Source organism: Leguminivora glycinivorella, chromosome 8 (assembly GCF_023078275.1).
Source record: "Leguminivora glycinivorella isolate SPB_JAAS2020 chromosome 8, LegGlyc_1.1, whole genome shotgun sequence".
Lineage (NCBI taxonomy): Eukaryota > Metazoa > Arthropoda > Insecta > Lepidoptera > Tortricidae > Leguminivora > Leguminivora glycinivorella.
In genome coordinates, this window is record NC_062978.1 from 6,373,978 (window position 1) to 6,395,104 (window position 21,127).

The following is a 21,127-nucleotide window of genomic DNA, read 5'->3' on the forward strand; positions in this document are numbered from 1 at the left end:
TGATAACTAATGAGATGTCCTATCACCCCGTTTCATTTTGGTGTTGGTTTTAGGGACAACCAGTATAAATTATTGATATATTATCATCTTTGCCTGAACTGAGTACCCAAGTACCCACAACACAAGCCTTTTTCCGCTTATGAGACTTAGGCAAATTCATCATCCTCTTTGCGTTATCCAGGCATTTGCCACGGCTCATGGGAGCCTGGGGTCCGCTTTGACAACTAATCCCAAGATTTGGCGTAGGCACTAGTTTTTAAGAAAGCGACTGCCATCTGACCTTCCAAGTTCCAACTCGAAGGGTAACTAGGCCTCATTGGAATTAGTCCGGTTTCCTCACGATGTTTTCCTTCACCGAAAAGCGAGTGGCAAATATCAAATGACATTTCGCACATAAGTTCAGAAAAACTCATTGGTACGAGCCGGGTTCGAACCCGCGACCTCCGGATCGAAAGTCGCACGCTCTTACCGCAAGGCCACCAGACTTAGACAAATTATGTAACAATAATTGAAAATAAGAGTTTTGAATGATTCACGGTTATTTTCATTATAGACTTATATTTGCGAGTTGCATAGTCCTAAGGTAATTTCGACGGAACGCCACTACATACTGAGATTGGTAAGAGAAGCCATTGAGATTCACAAATATAAAAATTTCAATCGTGAGGATGGCTTCAAACTATCTAATTTATGGAATCCAGTGATTTGTTTGTGTAAAAAACCGGTGAAGTCAGAATTGAACAAACGTAGTGACACTGTGAGTGTAGTGTGTTTGGACAGACCATCGAGTGTGAACGCGACCAGTGGTAACGCTGAAAGTGAACGCAGCCGACGCGCGCGAAGGAGGGTAGATCGCGCGCTGTCTATACAACTTTAACATCCACCCGCCTTCGTCAGTTTTCCGTGATCATGATGCATGCAACTGCGTCGAAATATCGGGAGCTCGACAAAAATCAAAAAGGTAATCACGGTCTATATCCCGGTCAATATAAGTCTAATAATTGAAAATTATGTGTAAAAATCGTGAAACTTTAAACCAGTGTGAAAAAGGAAGACTTTTGCATAAAGAAGCGTTCGTCCACAATCCCCTTAAATATATAATACAGTTAGTTTGTGTAATAGAGCTCTCTTAACTACCGGAACGACTAATATTACGGAGAAAGAGGAATATTAAAAACTTCACGCTCGGACCGGCGAGTTACAAAAATAGTTGGATCACCAGTTTGATATGAGTATAACAGTACGTTAGATTAGAATGAAGCTTCGTTTCTAATGAACACAAGTTAAATTATAATCTATTGAAAATATTTCAACTTGTGCTGTCTTAAAGTAGTCACACTAGTAGTAGTAGTAGTTACACGGGGGGCAAGAACCATACCGTTCTGCCCTAGGGGTGGACAGAGGGCGCTACGAGTCCTTGTATAGATTACTCATATGAGAGATGATTTCGACCTCGACAGCTGTGACCTGGGTGGCCGAGCGGATTAAGAGGCATTTCCCGCGATTGGAAAGTACGCTGGTTCGATTCCAGCCTCAGGCACCAGAGGACTTGGTCACTTTTTCTTTCATATGTGTAATTTATTTCGGTTTTGAAGCTTCGTTTCTTAAAGTAGGTGCAACGGGCGTCACACCTTCCTGATTTTAACCTCCGACGCTTGGGTAATCGACCAACGATGATGTTCGCAATGTCTTGCTTGCACAGTCAACCAATTGGAACCCTAGGCCACTCTACAACCATGTCAAAATGATAAGCAGTAAGAGATTTCTTACAATCTGATTTATAACGTCACTATGACATAGTTCTACAGTGCCCCAGGGTTCCAATTGGTTGACTGTACAGCCAACCAATTATAATCCTAGGCCATTCTAGAACCCTGTCGTATTGACACCGTGCTTTATTTCCTATAGCAATCACTTTGACTTTTACTGTGAAAGGGTTCTACAGTGGCCTAGTATTCAGATTGGTTGTCTGTACCGCCATCAGAGATATCGAAGCGGTCAAAGTGCTCACAGAAATCTGAACACGCCTTTATTGTTATGGTGTTCAGATATTTTTGAACATCCTGGCCGGTCCGATATCTCTGATGGTGACATTCGTGACTGGACATAAAAATGTAACACACGTGCCATAAATGCCTATAAAAATAAACTATCAGTGTACGAGTATTAAAGAAATACATATTGAAGAAGAAAAATGGTTTCAGTACTTTCAGTTTACAATTTTCAACAAGGATTAGGTACCAATATGAACCCCGGCCTTAAGAAGCTTAACTCAGGAATGTGTAGAACGCCCTTAATAACTATTCCCAATGGCAATTTTTACGTCAATTTTGACACCTGTCATTCCAATACTATTGGTATACTATTATTTTAAAACAAATTGTACCACAAAAACGGGACAAGTATCAATATTTACCTTCCATCGGGCACACACACTCGCCCAAGCCTCACGCACACAACAACATACCTACATAATTACAATTTGTTCGCTCGGAATAACTTTAATTAAACCTATTAAACATTAATTCCATATTGTTCAATAATTATAAAAATTACAAGGTCAGCGACCGCGAGAAGCGACGAACATTTTTGGTAAACATTACTATATTAATAGTTTAGAAATACACAATACACGTGTACGTATAACCTAAGTTGTACTACAAAAAATATAGTCCATTTGCGGAGATCGATGTAAGAACGCGTGCGAGCGCGAATCGCGCGCTTGCGGTCCGGTACCGGTTTTTTCGGGACCGGTACCTGTTTCTCGGGACCGGTACCAGTTTTTTCGGGACCTGTACCGGTTTTTTTCGGTAACGGTACCGGTTTCTCGGGACCGATACCGGTTTCTCGGGACCAGTACGGATCGTGACCGGCGCACTGCTGACGGCGACGCGCGCCCCGGAGACCTGACTACGGCCGTCGCTACATTTATAAGTTTTACTCGGATCAGTAAGAGAGGAGGGTTAATACTAAGTGTTTCCAAATAGAGCTGGAGGTATTTGACAGATTTTAACTTCATAGCCAAATACAGATTGTAGATACAGATTTTTTTCTAGCTAATTATTTTGTGACCGTATTCCGCAGTGGCGGGGCGTCCCTAGACTGGCTATTCTAGCTACTCAACTCTACTATGGATAAGTCACCAAATAAATAAGATATAACGCGCCGCCACTGATATTTCGTTTTTTTTAACTTACCAATTTAGAAACGATATCCGTATCTGATAGGCACGTATTCATAAAGTCACTACACAAAATATTTACAAAGTTACAGCGTATATATATTTGCAACAGATATTATGCTTTAAATAGGCCGATTTTTGCCTATTGCATATAATGTTAATATACTAGAATATTTTACCATCATATGACGATTAGTTCTCGAAGGCATATTTTTTCCATGGCTTGATTTAAAAATTTAAACGAGTGGCACATCGAACTTTCGTCTATAGTTTAAGAATATTTTAGAGAGCAAAAAGAATTGTCTGATGCAGTTTTAGTTAGGGAATGAAATTTCTGAACACACGTTCTAGCAACTGTAAATGTTCAGATATTTGTGATCATCTCGGTCAACAAGATACATTTGAAACAAATTTCGTGTAAAAACCAAGCTTCGGAGCATTTCCAGAATCATCGAAGTAGTCTTCCGTAGTGACTGTCTCGTGAGTCGCTTCCGTTTTATAGTCCAGCAAAACGATTCGATTTCTCGTCATCGGCACGGACGTTCGGGTCACCCGTCGGAATGCTCATATTTAAATAAACCAAACATGCAAATTCCTGTCACAGCACAGGGGCTAAGTTCGAGTGCGACAATATTAGTGGTACACCGATTTAATCTATCGCCGAAGGACAAGTTAGAATAACAAGAGACCGAGTCATCCGTTGACAAATCCGTCACACTACACGTTAAAATCTGTCTGACATCTCTCGTAAAACTTAGAAACGCAGGGGCGGGGCGGTAGAGCGGCTACACGGGCTCGGCGGCGCCGGCGGCAGCGCGCGCCGCGCCTCACACCACGTGCTGCAGCATCGGCGCCGAGTCCGCGTCCGCGTCCGCGTCCTGTGCGCCGCCGGCCCGCGACCAATCAGCGCGCCGCGGCGTGCACAGCCCGCAGAGTCGCAGCTCGAAGAAGTCCACGCAGTTGAGGAGCGGCCCGCGCGAGAACGGCGAGCGACCGCCGCGCGCGGCGAAGTGGCGGTAGCGGCCGCGGTTCAGCTGCTCGTTTGTCGTCATACCGAGGCACACGACCTGCAGAGATGCCGAAATCTAGTTAGCTTAGAAGATCACCCCGATAAAACACGCACGTGAATAAACTCGCGTTTTGCCAAAAGGAATAAGCGGTGCGCGTGAAATGAAACCGTCAAGTTTAACTACGAGGGGCCGAAACGAAATCAAATATTGCAGTGACAGGTCACTAGGTACCCATATCCTACGATAGACTTCTACGACGTTACCGGGAAAGACGGGCGATAGATAATACGTATGAAAATAGTAAAAAATCCAATATATCCTCACTGTTATAAACCGATGCGGTAGCGTCACTGACATTTTACGACCGCGCCTTTGGCAGTTGAAACAGTGAATCGTACCCGACTTCATGCAAATTGTGTCTTATACGTACCTACTTTCGGGCAGTTTTGGACACTTAATATTACGAGGCACACATACCAGGTACATCTGGCAGCAGGTGAGGATGGTGACCCAGAACATGTGGAAGGCGGCGTGGAGCAGCACCCACATGAGCCAGGCGTTGCACTGCGCCCAGCGCAGGAGCGTCTCCAGGCCGCTCTCGGCGGCGTCGGCGGGGCACTCGGCGCGGTAGTACTGCACGCCGCCCCACAACATCCAGCCGCACATCACTATCAGACTTAGCAGGAAACCGATGAAGTGCTGGTGGTTGTTCGCCCCTGGAAATACATTAAACGAATTGATAAATATTATTTTTATTTTGCAGCCAATGTACAACTGTTGAGCATCTAGTGTTGTGACTGTTGTTCATTTAATCCTGCCATCGCCAGTAGGATCGGATTTTATTTCAGGCGTCCACTCCGTATTGGGTTTGCCCCATGATTCAACAAACGTAACAACCTAGTTTAACAACATTTTTGAAACTAGGAAATGTAATGTGATTAACAGAAAAAGCCGGACGCCAAGCAGAAGAACACGTAACTGTCATACAGCTCGACTATTGCCAGCGGTTGCAGAAAGCAGTGCTTCGAGTAGAAGAAACTATCATATAGCACTAGGATTGCAAAAAAACGGTTTTTTTTCTGGCTTGAAAAAAAAACCGTGGAAAAAAGAACAGTTTTTTTTTCTGGAGTATGTTTTTTTTCTAAAGTACGAAATCTCAAAATTTGCAAAGCAGTTAATACTTTTATATGGTTTTTTGGACTTTATGTTAACTAATAAACGAATTTAATTTAATAACTTCAATTTCTGATTTTATAAAACTAACATTTACGAAATCTGTAGTTAGTAGTTATCGCTATTTACTGTTGGCAACACCACCGCCTCTCCACGCTCCACGCCGCATCGGGGATTCCCCAATAAACGTTTGTATAATGAATGTTTATCGAATTAAAATGTACGTTATTGTTATTGAAACGTTACAAATCACGAAAAACCATTATTGTCGTATTATTTGTTCATCTGAAAAAAAAAAAACATATTTAGAAAAAAAAACGGTTTTTTCATGTTTTTTTTTTTCATAATTCTGAAAAAAAAAACATTTGATTTTTTTCTATTTGCAACCCTATATAGCACCTCTGTGGTCATAAAGAAGGGATGAAAATGGAAGAGAAGGGACTCACCAATACAGTTGCCAACCCAGGGACAGTGGTGGTCGAACCGCGCCACGCAGCGGTTGCACACCGAGCAGTGTTTAGAGCGCAGCGGGCGACGCACCAGGCACGCTGAGCAGAAGGACGCCGGGTCGAACCCGGCGCCGCCGCCGCCAGGACTGTCTTCTGACAGCTCGATTATCGTCTGTGAACGTGAGAAATAAACTTTAGAGTAGAAAAATGCAACTTGAAATGGCAAAAAGCTTTAAAAGCCGTTTCTGGAATTAGTATTTTAAAATAACATGAATAAATGCTATAGAACAATTTAACAGGACCAGGACTTAAGGGAGAAGGCCCACAGCAGGATGGATGGATATTAGGGTGGAGCGAAAAAACACTTTTCTGGAATTAGCAAACCTAATAGTTATCAATCAGTGCCCCTTAGTCTATGAAGCCTGTGTGCAAATTTTCAGCTTTTTAAATCAACATCTTCTGCCTCCGCATTAGGGTTGAAATTTTGAAAATCTCATACAAACCTAAAAATTCAACTTTCAGATAAAAAACAAATTTCGACAGTATTATGTTTAGTTTATGTTATTGTTCCGTATCATTATGAGAAACTATAAAAAGTTGCGAAAATAGCGTCAAGAATCGCCAAAGTTTGTCTAGTTTCAGTACATTCGCCAAAATAGCCGCTAAAATACTGAAAATTGGCGATTTTTAACGCTATTTTCGCAATTTTTGGTAGTTTCTTGTAATAATATGTATCAATAATGTATACTGAACATAATACTGCCGAAAAACATTTTTTATCTAAAAGTTGAATTTTCAGGTTTGTATGAGATTTTCAAAATTTCAAACCTAATGCGGAGGCAGAAGATGTTGATTTAAAAAGCTGAAAATTTGCACAAAGGCTTCATAGACTAAGGGGCATTGATTGATAACTATTAGGTTTGCTAATTCCAGAAAAGTGTTTTTTCGCTCCACCCTAATGGATATTCCTTCAACACCCCTATTGGGATGTAAGTGACCCCTTCCAAGCTGGGCGGTGTGGGGGCTGCATGGAGATGCCCGGTTTACGCGTAGTCTTACCACAGTATAATAAAGAGTACTATCGTACAGTATGGCCGCTCCCGCTCCCCGCTGAAAGAGCCGCCCACCCCCTCACGATTACCTCACAGTTACCGCCTGTCAAAGACGCGAACAGTCAACCTGTCATATCTCACTCATACAATGGTACGTGTTCACCTACACGAGCTTAGAATGTGTGCTAGGAACGCGCCTCTTTCATATATTTGATCGCCAGTGTCCGAGGTGTGGTCTTACGCCATATTTCTTTTTGCGACAACCGGACTGCAAATCACAGGGCACGTACCCGGAACTTGTCGCGGGTGGAGGCGCGGATGACGCCGGGGTCGGAGCGCCAGGACTTGAGGAAGAAGTGCCACAGCGCCGCGGAGCACAGCAGGAACAGCAGCGTGGCGCGCCAGCCCGCCGCGCCCAGCAGGAACACCGCCCAGGTTATGTAGAACCACGCCTGCAACACGGATACTCATTTCAACTTCTATTTTTTTTAACCCCCGGCGCAAAAACGACGGGGTGTTATAAGTTTAACGTGTCTGTCTGTCTGTATGCCTGTGTATCTGTCTGTCTGTCTGTCTGTCTGTCTGTGTGTGAAAATCGGTCTACTATGTCGTGATCGGGGGTATTCAAAATTTTAATTTTGTGGTTATTAACACTGTGGTCAACGCAAGTTCAAACTCAGTCGAAGTTCATATTTAATTACAAATGCTGTAAGTGCTTAGACAATTTTATGTGGATCTTAGAGATGATCTAATGTGCACAAGCGGTCGCTTCTTTATCAGTAACAGCTTAATCCTTGGTGAACCATTTGTACCTTAGCAGCCAAACCAGGCACACGATGGGTGCCAGCCAGCCGCAGCGCTTACAGTGTGTGACGTTCCTGCGCCAACATTTACAGCACGACGCGCTTCGTTTAACCTTAGTGGAAGCTGTTCCTCAAATGCTGCCCATAATAATTTAAATATAAGCATTTTTGTAACTAACAGACTATGGATTACATATTTAAAGTCACACACAGGTCGAACGCGATTAATTAACATTATTTTTACCTTTTAAATAAAAAGACCTTACCTTTTAAATTTTAGGTAAAAATAATGTTAATTAATCGCGTTCGACCTGTGTGTGACTTTAAATATGTGTACAAAGCGCGAGAACTTAAAGTGTTAGACTATGGATTGTATCCGAAATAAATGTTTTTTTTTATAGCGCCGACAACTGCAACGCTTACACTGCAGAAGTCTGTACAAATATTCTTGTTATACCTTTGTAGCCAAGTACACGCTGAGCGGAAAGATATTCTTCAAGTCATCATCAAGCAGCGCTGAACCCAGCGCGTGCAGCGCTGCAGACAGGGCCAGAAGCAGCAGGGCCTTCACCGCGTAACGCGCGCGGGACTCCAGCACAAGCCCTGAGAGGTAGAAGGCCACGAACGGAGCCAACACCACCACCCACCAACGCAGCTTCTGTCGACGTTTTTGAAAATAGAATAAAATATTTGAAATAAATTTCACATTATAACAATAAGTTTTTTTTGCAAAATATTTATTTTTGGCACCTTTTATCGCAGACTGTGCCTTTCTTTAAACAGTCATCTACTGATCTCCGAGACGTTTCTAAAAACCGCTTACTCGATGGGGAGACGACGTTTCATAACAGAGTTCCTATGACCACCTCTCTGCTCCATCATCAAATCAGCTCCATGAATGATAATATTGCATTGTGTAACGTGATTTCCATATGTGTGCAAAATTTTAGCTCAATCGGAAACCGGGAAGTGGGTCAAATTAGCTTCTATGTTTTGACCCAAACTAACATACTAACAAGGCAAGTTGAATAAAAGCTTGTAAAAAGATAGATTGAAGTAGCACGAAATGGCCTCATCTCAGCATGTTTCTGGTGACTTAAAGGCTGATCATCCGATGGGCCCATCAAGTCACACTACGAAAGAAAAACATAAAATAACATTAGGAAATTGGCTAAAACGCAATTTGCTCCACAAAATTGACGCGAGGTCTTGGTCTATTTCCTCATAGTTTGAATGATATTTCAGCGAGTTGGATAGTTAGATTAGATTATTTGTGAAGGGCGCCTTTACCAGTACCAAAGCAGTTTCTGTCAATGATTTTGGAAATCGAGCTTGAACACAGTTTGCTGCATGCAAATATGATGTCAAGTGTGGTGGTCACTTGATCCATTAAATATAATTTTTCCATTGCACGCAATTGAAAAACGACAGTTTTGCTGGAAGGTTATCACTGCGAGTTAAAGACCTATCCCAATGAAATGAGGCTGAATACTGAATAGCCGATTTTCCCGACTAGTCGGCGACAAGTTAGTAAGTGCATCCCTAGTTTTGATGCCTAAGAATATGTAAAAAAATATTGATGGCGTCATTAATCTAGACACGCGGCAGCGTGTCAAGCCAAGTTCAAGTAACAGAACTGGCGAGCAGCGCCGTGTTTATGTTTTCTGGATTTTTTTCATTAATTATTAAATTTTCTTTAATTGCACTGTTGGATATTTACTTACGGATGTTACCTTCCGAAGTCGTAAATAGCGGTAGATGACAGATTCTATAAGCTTCACCTTCATATTCCATGGTGTTCTGTTTAACTACGGAAACAAATTATTTTATGAAATATTTTTTGATTTGTATTTTTAAGTAGTCCTAGTCAATTATACACTGAAATATGTAGAGATACGTGTAAATTATTGTCTTAGTCCAAGTGGACCAGTCGGGAAACGAACCAGGGACTACCGATAACAGGTCTTCAGCTTACGCAGCCGACGTCCGCCCAAGGGTCGGACGATCCAACGACCATCATTTAGTAAATTCTACCCTGTTTCATACAACATGACACCTATTTGCATAACACACACACACACTCCTATTTACCTAAGTCAACATTTAAATAAGTCCTATAAAAGTTGTAGACTGCACGAACAATTCCGATTCAGAAATTGATTCTAAATTATGGTTATGATTTTAAAATGAGCGGTGTTTTTCCGAGTCTTCAAGTTCTCACCACTAGCCCTGACCAGGTTGTTCTTTTCTGTCATGATGAAATGATATCAATTCCATAGCGCCCTCACTAACGTCAAAGAAGGGAAAACACCAGATTGGGTTTACTGGGTAGAGCACAAGTTCGGAACTTGAAGTTGAAGTTCCATCTGGCCAGGAGAGGCAAAGAAACTGCGAGTCCCACACATCGTGCGTAAATGATTCACAATCCTTCAACCAAAACAGGTTGTTCAGTTCTCACCTTGTCATAGAGCAGCCTCCGCAGCAGATGCGGCCTGGAGTGCTTGAGCTCGTGCTCTCGCACCTTCTCGAGCACCTTGCTGCCGATCCAGGAGTCCCGACCTGTGCCGGCGGCCGCCTGCAGCATGGCCAGTGGGGTAGCTCCACGCAAGTTAGGCACGTCCAATGGAGCGTTACCCTGCAACACAAACCAAATGCATAAATAGATAAAAAGTTCATTTACTGGGGACGCTATTGCTATGTCTTGTATGGGAACCCTGCATTTTATGATTAAGCACTGAGACTTGGCACAGTTGTTCATTGGGTGGCCCTGAGTAGATAAAGATCGGGAGGCATCGAGAGCCCCCCTTAATTTAGGAGGGAGGAGGGGGGGAAGGCTGGCGCCTCCGCGCTTCCTTTGAAACCATATTTCTCTAAAACTATACAAAATAGGGCATGCAATATATCATTTTCAGATAAATGAAGGACGAGGAATTCATTTTTGGAACAAAAAAAATGTATTTTAGAACAAAAATACAAAATAAAATGGGAAAATCTGAAAACGAGATTTTTTTTTATACATATTATTGCACATTTTATGAAAACTGTAATGGTTTTTTCTAAATAAAAAATATTATTTAATAGCTACATTTATCTAGTTTTAGAAAATGTATAATTTGTTATAGAAATACGAGGTGCAGTCCAAATGTCTCCGGCCCGACAAATATGACCGCACCTCGTATATTATAGGATGAGTGATAAAAAATAATTTACATCGCCCGATAAGGTGATTTGAATGCTCATTTCAATAAGTTTTGTCAATGATTTCAGGTATAATCACTATTTTTAACACACGAAAGCCATAATCATTGTAGTTTATGGCTATTTTAGTGATTAATGTACTTAAAATAAAAAAAAATACAAAAATTTTAAAAAATATTAAAAATGTGACAATTTTTTTTAACATTATCCTATTTTGTTCTTTCTACACAATATATATCTAAAAGCAATAAATATCAATAAAAAGCCACATTTATACAGTTTATAAAAATATATAGTTTGTTTTATAAATATATTACGAAACGCGAGATAAAAAATAATGAAAGTGACGTGGCAGGGCGATCTTGATGTACGGTACGGGTCAGCTTGTATGATTCGATGAGGTGAGGTAAAGGTACTCAAAGCTCTCAAAAAGTGTAGTTATTTAGAGTACTTCAAATTAAACAACATACTCCTATATAGTCTGAATTTAACTATTTATATTACATGAAATGATCGATTGATATGATAGGTCAGATATATACATCTGATCCTAATACATACATCTTGTGAAATAGTAGTTATCTATATGATTTGCATAATTTATGGATAATTCTTACTTGACATATTTATTATTCCAGATCTGCGTCCTGTACTTTGGTTAACGAGTGCCGAAAATAGTTATTAACCAAAAAAGACCGCCAAATTAACAGCATTTCACCGACAAAAGCTGCCTTGCACCATTTTTGTAAGGGTTATAGGTATATCAAGGTGTCCATGTATGGGGTCAACTAAACCCAATTCAAAATTTGCCATTATTTTCTACTTGTGGCTGGACGAAAGTCTGTAACAATTGGGATTTGGGAGCCTACTTGCCCGCAACGTTGCCTGTTGCTGCAGAAACATGCCTCGAAATTGTCGGATGCAGATGTAATAAAAAACAGTGCCGCGTAAGGTGCAACCGTAAAAAAATACTTTTTAAATTAAATGTTCGGAGCTGATGTGCTTATGCAGTGGATGTTGTGATATATACATAATTAAATTCAGACTATTCATGTTGTTTTATTTGAATAACTCAAAATAGCTAGACTTTTTGAGAGCCTTGAGTACTAGCCCCGATACACATGTTTTCGTCTAGTCAGACCATTTTTTGAGGTTCTCCTTTGTACAAAAGCAATGTCTTAGTTCAAAAATCATTAATGTTTAATGCTAATACGAATCTAGTTTATTTTTTATGGCACTATTGCGCAATAACTAACTATCATTGATACTGAAAGGAAGAATATGACGATTTTTATTTTATCTTTTATGGATGGGTAAAACCGATTTAAGGGGGCCCAAAGGAAGGAACTAAATTCTGCTAGTAAACTAAAAAATCTTCAAGCCTATGCATGCAGAACTGCTTTAGGAGAGGAGAACGTGATTAAGACATTTTTTTGCAATATAAGTCACATGCAATTTTATTTTACAATCAAAATAAACATTTACTTTATGGTTTTTTTTTTTTCCACTCAGAACTTCAAATGGTTTTATTAAATAAAATACTTAATTGTAGATTAAACATACTATTAAAACTAAAGTTAAATCTAAAAATAAATAAAACTACATAACAAACTATACCTACACACATATAAAAATATTTACCTACCTACAGTAATAACCTAGTTACAAAGAAAATACCCCTTCCAGTAGGTCTGCTTGCGGCATGGACCCCATGACACTGGCGGCGTTACCTCTTTGTATCGCAAGTGAGATACGTTGACAGAGGTACGCGCCAGCCCTGGGGTCCCCTGTGGTGTCGACCAGCCGTGCCGACAGTGCCCCCATGAATGATTTCATATCAGCCGACCAGGGACCCAAGGTCTCAACTGCGAGCGCCGCAAACTCGTAGTCGTTGAGCAACGACGAGTATTTACGGCGCTTGAGAATTTGGGCCTGGTCAGCCGCAGCTCCGGCCTGAATGCGAGTCCCCTGAATATGGGACTGAGCAAAAGTGTCTACACACGTTGCGTCCCACACCAGGGTCCTTCCGAGTTTCCACGGCACCAACGTCGCTCCATCGGGCCGCTTGCCGTCGTCCCTTGTCATGCCCACGGGTTCCAACACCGCAGGCACGGAGACGGTGGCAAGCGCGCGACGGACCAAATCGTTGATTGTGCCGTGGCGGAACATTCGGCCGGCGCTTCGGGAACATGAGAGGCCGTGTCGGCCCAGCCGGTCCACGTCCTTGCCGCAGACGCAGGTATGCGGAACACATATTCTGGACCCAAGCCTCAAGCATATTGCTATCCTTAAGCTGCTTGGATCCAGAATAGTGCCAATCGCTCGCGATGGTAGAGCTTGCAGCCAGTGGCCCGACTCGGGGGCTGAAACTGCAAGGATGCGCGCACGTTCAGAGTCGTCTGGACTTTGGTCAATTAGTGAGGCATGGGCTATTTTGAGACGTGGGGAGTCCCAATCCCGCTGACAGTGGCGGGCAACTGGGATGTCCGCACTCGGACACGACTCACACCATGCCTCTCTGGCCTCCCTCAGGTTCGCTATCTCATCGTCAAGCATCGTGGAACGGTTTAAGATAATGCCGACGAGAGAAAGCGAACCGTAAGCAGAGGACAGAAAAGCAGGTAAAGCCACGCTAGACGATGTGCGAACACCCAGTCCCCCAAATCTTATTGGGAGAACCGCTTGGGTCCATGACCTATTTTCAAAATTAATGTTTAAAATTTTTGATAACGTGTCCTGGAGGGAGGAGTCGATGGATGAAAGGATTGATGTGAATTTCCAAATTTGACAACTACGGAGTAAATACATGAATTTTGGGGTGAAAAGACAGAAACGGATGATGAAAAGCGCAATATGGGGATTAATTTTAAACAGAAGATCAGATGTACTATTGAATAAATTAAGTTTGCAGTTTACTACAGGGGTGACGGATTCATCGAAAATTGGGGAGCCTAAAAGGGTGAGGGATGATTTAGAGTGGACTGAAATATTTGGCAGTACCGCGTTGAATTTTGTTAAAATTTCGATTTTTTCTTCGGATGGAAGGTGATCTGGCATGAAAATCTCACATTTGGTAAAGTTTAATGAAAGGCCGATTTTTGAAAAGTGATTAATAATGTATTGGATATCCTGGAGAACGGTTATGGCATCGCCTCCAAGGGATCCGTCATCTAAATACCAGAGGTTAAATTTTGAATTTAATTTTGTGATGATGGGATGAATGACTAGACCGAAAATGGCGGGCCCAAGCGGATCTCCTTGCTGACAGCCCACGCTCGAAGGAATAGTTTTATCTCCAAAGAATAATTTTGAAGGGGCTCCGTAGCATTGCCAAAGGTAATTAAAAAGTGCAGGCAATTTTGTTTTAACTTCTGCTAACAGAGCCCCGCGGTCAACCGAATTGAAAGCGTTTTTGACGTCTAATTTAACGAATACCTCATAATCCGAACGATTCAGAAACGTGCGCGCAGCGTGCACTGCTGCCTCGCAGCCGCCCTTGATCCCAAAGCCCAGCTGCTGAGGTTTAAAGGTGGTTGTCAGTTGCTTTTTTATCTTCCTGCAGCAGAGCCTTGAAGCCAGTCTTCTTATGGTGCAACCTACCGCGATTGGGCGAATCCCACCATCTTTCTTTGCCAAGGCTACAAGATTAGCACCATACAACAACGGAACAATCTCGGGGTGTACGCGTCCTGATAGCATAAGGTTTATTAACCCTGTGAGTTGTCGTAACAGGTCGGATCTTGCTTCGCCAAGGGACTTCGTAGTTAGATCCTTTAGGTGCTGCGGGGATAAACCATCGATTCCGCCAGCAGACCCGTTCGGAAACGATGATATGGCTTGCATCACTGCGTCCTCACACACATGGATGTTAGAGTCGTCAGAGCCGGGATGGGCTGGCAGCGTGGAGGAGGCGGCAGGGGAGGGGTGTTTTTCTATCAAGGCGGCATAGGTGTCAGGAGAGTGCGCAGCCAAGTCGTCACGTGAAAATAAAAGGCGAGCGGCTCCACTAATATCCCCTTCCGAAAATTTATTCTCAATTAATTTAATTTTGTCACAGTGTGAATTATGAGGTCTTCCTAATAATTCGTCTGTATAATTTTGATTAGTTGGAAAACTAGCTGTCGAATTAGAAATAAATGATATGTTATTTTTTATTTGGGATGTCAGTGAAGCTTTGTTTGATTTGTCTGCGTGCAAAACTATATGGGGCAAAGTAAAAAGGCGCTCCCATGCTTGAATGGAATTTTCAGTGACAACCTTGCCTACGCACTCTGCGAGGCAGCGTGCGACACTGAAGCGTGCACCACGGGGTATTCTCTTTATAACAGGATTTTTAGCTTTAAGTAACCCTAACCTATCCGCCAGAGATATTTCCACTCCTGGTGGTGTAGAAGAAGCAGTGTTGCCCCGGGCGGGGATGCCGGCGCAGGTTGAGAGGCGCTGGGCAGCGGGGGGTCGACAGCCATACGGGTGCCATGCTTGGCAGCAGTATGTATCGCGAGCCCCCGCCGACCTTTGTATTGCTTATTATCATTGCAAACGGGGCAACATAGCAACTCCGGACGGTTAGGGCAGGGTTGAGAGGACATAATAACATTACTTCTTAAAGGTAGGTACTTATCTAAGAAAAACAACAAATTATTTCAAGCGTAAGGTTACAAAATAAAATAAAAATAAACTAAAACTATGTATAAAACGAGTTTATACTAGAAGAATAGGTAGGTATGAAAAATAAGGAGATAGTCACGACTTGAAGCACGATTTCACACACACACTTTTACTGGTACTATTTTATGGGTGGGGTTGTTAATATACACTGAAGAAGGCAGGAGAGACTTTTTGCTGAAATGTTTGATGAAAATCGGTATTTTGTACACTATTTGCACAAAATATAAATAAACATTTCACGAGTTGACAGACGTCATCGTGGCTCGGCTACGCAGCGCCGCAACAAGTTGGCCCGGGCTGCGGTCTCCGTGAAGTAATACTCGGTTCACACATTGTCTATAAGTAATTTAGTAGCAGTTGGTAGCAGTTAAGCTCAAGACATAAGAAATATTCTCCACATCAAATTTATTTTCAATTTTATAAGCGAAAAATAATTTTCAGTTGCTGTTTGCGTTGCTAGGAGATAATAAACTATATTATAGGACTTTTACAGTTTTCTGTACTGGGTCGTGATATACCTACATGTGTAAACGTTATTAGAATAAGTATATTTCTGTATTACTAGACGAACTCCACTGCATAGCGGGTAGTACCTTTACCTCACCTCATCGAATAATGCAACGTAAGATGTAGGTACATTAAAATTTTCATTTTCATTATTTTTTATCTCGCGTTTCGTAATATATTTATATAACAAACTATATATTTTTATAAACTATAAATGTGGCTTTTTATTGATATTTATTGCTTTTAGATATATATTGTGTAGAAAGAACAAAATAGGATAATGTTAAAAAAAATATCACATTTTTAATATTTTTTAAAAATTTTGTATTTTTTTTTATTTTAATCACTAAAATAGCCATAAACTACAATGATTACGGCTTTCGTGTGTTAAAAATAGTGATTATACCTGAAATCATTGACAAAACTTATTGAAATGAGCATTCAAATCACCCTATCGGGCGATGTAAATTATTTTTTATCACTCGTCCTATAATATATTTCTATAACAAATTATACATTTTCTAAAACTAGATAAATGTACCTATTAAATAATATTTTTTATTTAGAAAAAACCATTACAGTTTTCATAAAATGTGCAATAATATGTATAAAAAAAAATCTCGTTTTCAGATTTTCCCATTTTATTTTGTATTTTTGTTCTAAAATACATTTTTTTTGTTCCAAAAATGAATTCCTCGTCCTTCATTTATCCGAAAATGATATATCGCATGCCCTATTTTGTATAGTTTTAGAGAAATATGGTTTCAAAGGAAGCGCGGCGGCGCCAGCCTTCCCCCTCTTCCCTCCTAAATTAAGGGGGCTCTCAATGCCTCCCGATCTTTATCTACTCAGGGCCACCCAAGGAACAACCTGTGCCAAGTCTCAGTGCTTAATCATAAAATGCAGGGTGTTGTGCAATAGCGTCCCCAGTAATTATAGCCAGTCCAACAAATTTGCCTGTGGAGAAAAACGCGTAATTCAAATTCACTATTTGCGAGGTACGACTGGTCCTGTTCACATAAATTGTATGGTGTCAAATTAGTTCCAACAGCCGCCGCTAGATGCCTGCCGTGACAATCAGCGCCACTCTGTCACGCACGTTGCCAATAGGAAGATAAAAATTCGCACTTACATTTTTAAATTTGCCCACTTTTTTCTAATGACGGATAGGGCTTGATAGATTGATCCTGTGTCCTGAACTACGAAACCATCAACCGTAGCAAGACCAAATTGATGTTTGTGGACCGAGGTGATAAAATGGATAGAACTAATGAGCTGCGTGACCTGGATACTGTGCAAGAATTTGTCTACCTTGGATCACTAATCTGCAACAATGGAGACTGCGACAGGGAAGTTGTAAGGCGAGGACAAATGGCCAAATCAGCTGTTAAGCGTCTGGAGAAAATATGGAGGAACCGCAATATCAAACGCAGTACAAAAGTACGCCTCATGCGCACACTAGTTTTCTCCATCTTTCTCTATGCAGCGGAAACTTGGACATTAAAAGAGCAAACGGTGGCCAGGATAGATGCGTTCGAAATGTGGTGTTGGCGTAAAATGTTGGGAATTTCTTGGACAGCACGTCGCACTAACGTATCTATTCTACAAGAGCTCAATGTCAAGACTCGCCTCTCTGCTATCTGCCGGGAGAGAATTATAGGCTTCTTTGGCCATTTGGCCAGACGAGATCCTGACAGCCATGAGAAGGCGTTGATTGTCGGACCAGTGGAGGGCCATCGTAAAAGAGCCGGATTACCCACGCGCTGGTTCAACACAATAAAGAAGGTCACGCGCGTTGGGCTCCAGGGATCCTTTAGGAAGGCAAAAGATCAGCCTGAGTGGAGAGCACTGCAACGTACAGCGACTTATGGTGGTCACGACCCTCAGTCATGAGGTTTCGACGAAGAAGAAGAAGAAGAAGGATGGGCACTCACCAAGGAGCACCGGGACAGGTTTAAGTTCTGGCAGAGGTCCATGGAACGAAGTATGATGGGGATACGCAGATTGGACAAAGTTCGAAACGAAGACCTTAGGGAAAAAACAAAAGTAACCGACATACTATTGAAAATAGACCAGCAGAAGTGGAGATGGACCGGCCATATGCTAAGAGACAAGCAGGAGGCCAGAAAATACCTCGAACAAGATGGGAGGACAAACTCAATCTCACAGTAGGCCCGAAGTAGAGAAGAGTGGCCCAAGATTCCCAAGATAGACCCCAATGGAAATAGCTAGAGGAGGCCTTTGCCAAGTGGCACACTGAATTAAGATATATAATCTAATTCAGAAAAAAAGAGGCTAAATAGATAGATAGATAGTCTACACCTGCATCTCCTGAAGTGTCAAAGAGAATTAACACTCAGTGCTCATATTAAGTTGTGCTGTGGTGTGTGATGTTGCTAATATTAACAGTCATAACATAACATAATTGAAACTTTGAAGATTCCCCAACCGCGACATAGGACCGATTTTCATGTAACGTGGCTAAGGACACTCCCAACTAACTCAGCATTCAGACAAAAAATCCAAAACGGTTCACCCGTTCGGGAGCTACGATGCCACAGACAGACACACACACAGACAGACAGACAGATACGTCAAACTTATAACACCCCGTCGTTTTTGCGTCGGGGGTTAAAAACATTGTTCAAGACAGTATAGACAGTAAAAAAAAATTTTCACAGAAAGGTTGTACTTCACTTAGCTTGTACACACTACCCTACCTACACACACTATACTCCCATGCCCCCCGTTTGATACAAGCTCTTTATTGTTTCTTTGTCACTCCAAATCTGTTTCAGGTACCTAATTCATGATCTTCTTTCTAACTCAAGCTCATTCTCGTTATTGAAATAGATTTGCTTTTATAAGGTTTATGTTTTTTAAGGTTCTTTATGCTCAATTATTGTTGGTCATGATTATTGTTTTTAATAAGGTGCTTTTTTAAGTTGCATATCCAAGCCAATCTTTTGTACTAGCTGACTGGACTGATTCCATATTGTATTGTAAATTTGCACTTGTTTCATGAAAAATTATATAAATCTTGAATTTGCATCCATAATATTATAAAATTTAATGGGAAAGTGTGTGTGTCTGTCTGTTTGTCTGTCTTTCACGGCAAAACAGAGTGACAAATTGACGTGATTTTTTAGTGGAGATAGTTGAAGGGCTGGAGAGAGACATATGCTACTTTTTGTCTCTGTCTAACGCAAGCGAAGCTGCGGGCAAAAGCTAGTACAAAATAAATTAATACATCATCATACAGGTTTTAACAATGGTAAGATACATTAGGGTAATTTCGAAAGTAATGCACTTTAACTGTCTTTCCTATCACAGAACTATAGTATTCTGGACCTTTAGGAAGCATGGGCAGATTTGAATCCAAAAAGAGCCCAGAGCCCCTTTTGACACATAGATGAATTTTGCATGTAAGGGGAACATATCTATTATATATTAATACACAAACAGCTTATAGCACTTCTAGGTATTGCAGTTGTTGTGTTCCAGTACTGAAATTATGTTGTAATCCGTTCTATTTTATTTCACTGATAGTAAATAGATAACAGATACTGATACCTTATCATTAAATAGTCCTATGAAAAAAATACTTGGAATAAAACATGATTTTGCATTACCTATAGGGAGCACAAATAGTAGATAATTGTTGTTCAATATTATATGGTAGCCTTGTAGTTATGAACATAACAATGATTATTCTCACATATATTCATATTGAGAGAAAGAGAATAAGTTGAAAGAAACTTTGCATAACAAAGAGACTCACATAAAGTACAAGTGTAGACACAGCAGTAGAGTTGCGGGCTAAAATAGCCCAGTGCAGTGCAGTGTTGCCATGCGCCTGGTCGGCCGGGCGCGGCGACGCGCCCAGGGACAGCAGTAGCCGCGCTGGATCCACAGCTGCCACGCGCCATGCCGCCCACATCAGCGGTGTCATGCCGCCCGCGTCCCCTGCGTCCGCCGCGCCCGCGCCACCTGCTGCCACCAGGTATGCCGCCACCGCCGTATGCCCAAATTGCGCCGCCAAGTGCAGCGGCGCGCAGCCTTCTGCGTCGCGGCAAGTCAGGTCTGCCCCCGCTCGCACTAGGATCACGGCCGCCTCCAGGTGCCCCTGACGCGCAGCCCAGTGCAGCGGCGTAGCGCGCAGCTCACCGCCCACAGCATCTACGTGCGCGCCTCGCGCCAGCAGATACTGGCAGATCTCGCGCCTGTTGTTGATCGCCGCCCAGTGAAGCAGAGTCACCGTCTCATGATCCGGCTGGTTCACGTCCCAGCCGGCCTCCACAAGCTCGCGCACGCGATCGAAGGCACCATACTGTGTGGCCTTTACTATGTCGAAGCCGCTGTAGTCGCGCGCGGCAGGCTCGGGGCGGGCGGGCGCCGCGGCGGTCCCATCGCCGTCGTGCTGCGCCGCACCGCACTGCCCGCTGGCCGCCGCTCCGCACGTGCTTTCGTACATGCCGCTCAGTCTGCTCGACCGTGGCGAGAACGCATCCTTGTCTTTTCTTTCAGAATTCTATAATGGCGAGTTGATCGCCGACAACGACGCGCAATTTAACTTTCTGCTACTATCACAGCAGAAAAGAAACTTCAATTATTGACATATCAATATATCCCACAGATAAAGACAATAGTATATTTATCGTGTTGGCCCTTTTAAAAGTTTTAAACCAACCTCCAGGTATTTTACACTAAATTGTACTAAAAAGGCTATATCCTCAAGAGGGCCAACATTACAACTAACCAAAAGGGAAGTGGCAACATTGAGAAACGTCAACCTGGAAATATGTTGGAAATTGAAGGATTGACAGACCTTCCGAAAGATCGCATGTTTCGACAATTCGCTTGATAATAAAGAAATAAAGCGATTAACCATATGAACCGCAATGCTTTGCAAATTTCAAGTCCACTAAGAATATAAGTAATACTCAGTGGTCACCTATGACTCCCATAAATAAATGAGAACGAGAAAATTAACAGAGAGCTTAAATTCGAAACTTCTGACGAATTGAAACTCAGTTGTAGCATGTGTAGATCCCTTTAACTTTATTTGATTTGACAGTTTTGACAG

The 21,127-nt window shown here is 42.0% G+C and overlaps 1 protein-coding gene across 2 annotated transcripts; it reads right to left on the reverse strand.

Moving 5' to 3' along the window:
* Positions 1-1,470: 1,470 nt before the first annotated feature.
* Positions 1,471-20,812, reverse strand: LOC125228949 (palmitoyltransferase Hip14). Of its 2 annotated transcripts, XM_048133670.1 has the most exons (8): positions 19,823-20,812; positions 10,127-10,303; positions 9,393-9,476; positions 8,126-8,326; positions 7,156-7,317; positions 5,811-5,985; positions 4,669-4,907; positions 1,471-4,248 (listed from the first exon to the last, which is right to left on the reverse strand). In XM_048133670.1, the coding sequence occupies exons 1-8, from the start codon at positions 20,513-20,515 to the stop codon at positions 4,009-4,011; spliced, it is 1,971 nt and encodes a 656-aa protein (XP_047989627.1). In that variant the 5' UTR covers positions 20,516-20,812; the 3' UTR covers positions 1,471-4,008. The 2 variants fall into 2 exon arrangements, with proteins under 2 accessions (XP_047989627.1, XP_047989628.1); XM_048133671.1 differs by lacking the exon at positions 9,393-9,476 and having other exon boundaries at positions 19,823-20,807.
* Positions 20,813-21,127: the final 315 nt, after the last annotated feature.

Bases quoted from the DNA above. Each gene is read 5' to 3' on its own strand.
- LOC125228949 (XM_048133670.1), bottom strand. From the start codon at position 20,515: ATGTACGAAAGCACGTGCGGAGCGGCGGCCAGCGGGCAGTGCGGTGCG. The intron at 10,304-19,822 runs GTGAGTCTCTTT...TTTGTGTTGCAG, and splicing joins TGTCTACACTTGTACTTTAT to GGTAACGCTCCATTGGACGT. The intron at 4,249-4,668 runs GTATGTGTGCCT...GCATCTCTGCAG, and splicing joins CCTGCTGCCAGATGTACCTG to GTCGTGTGCCTCGGTATGAC.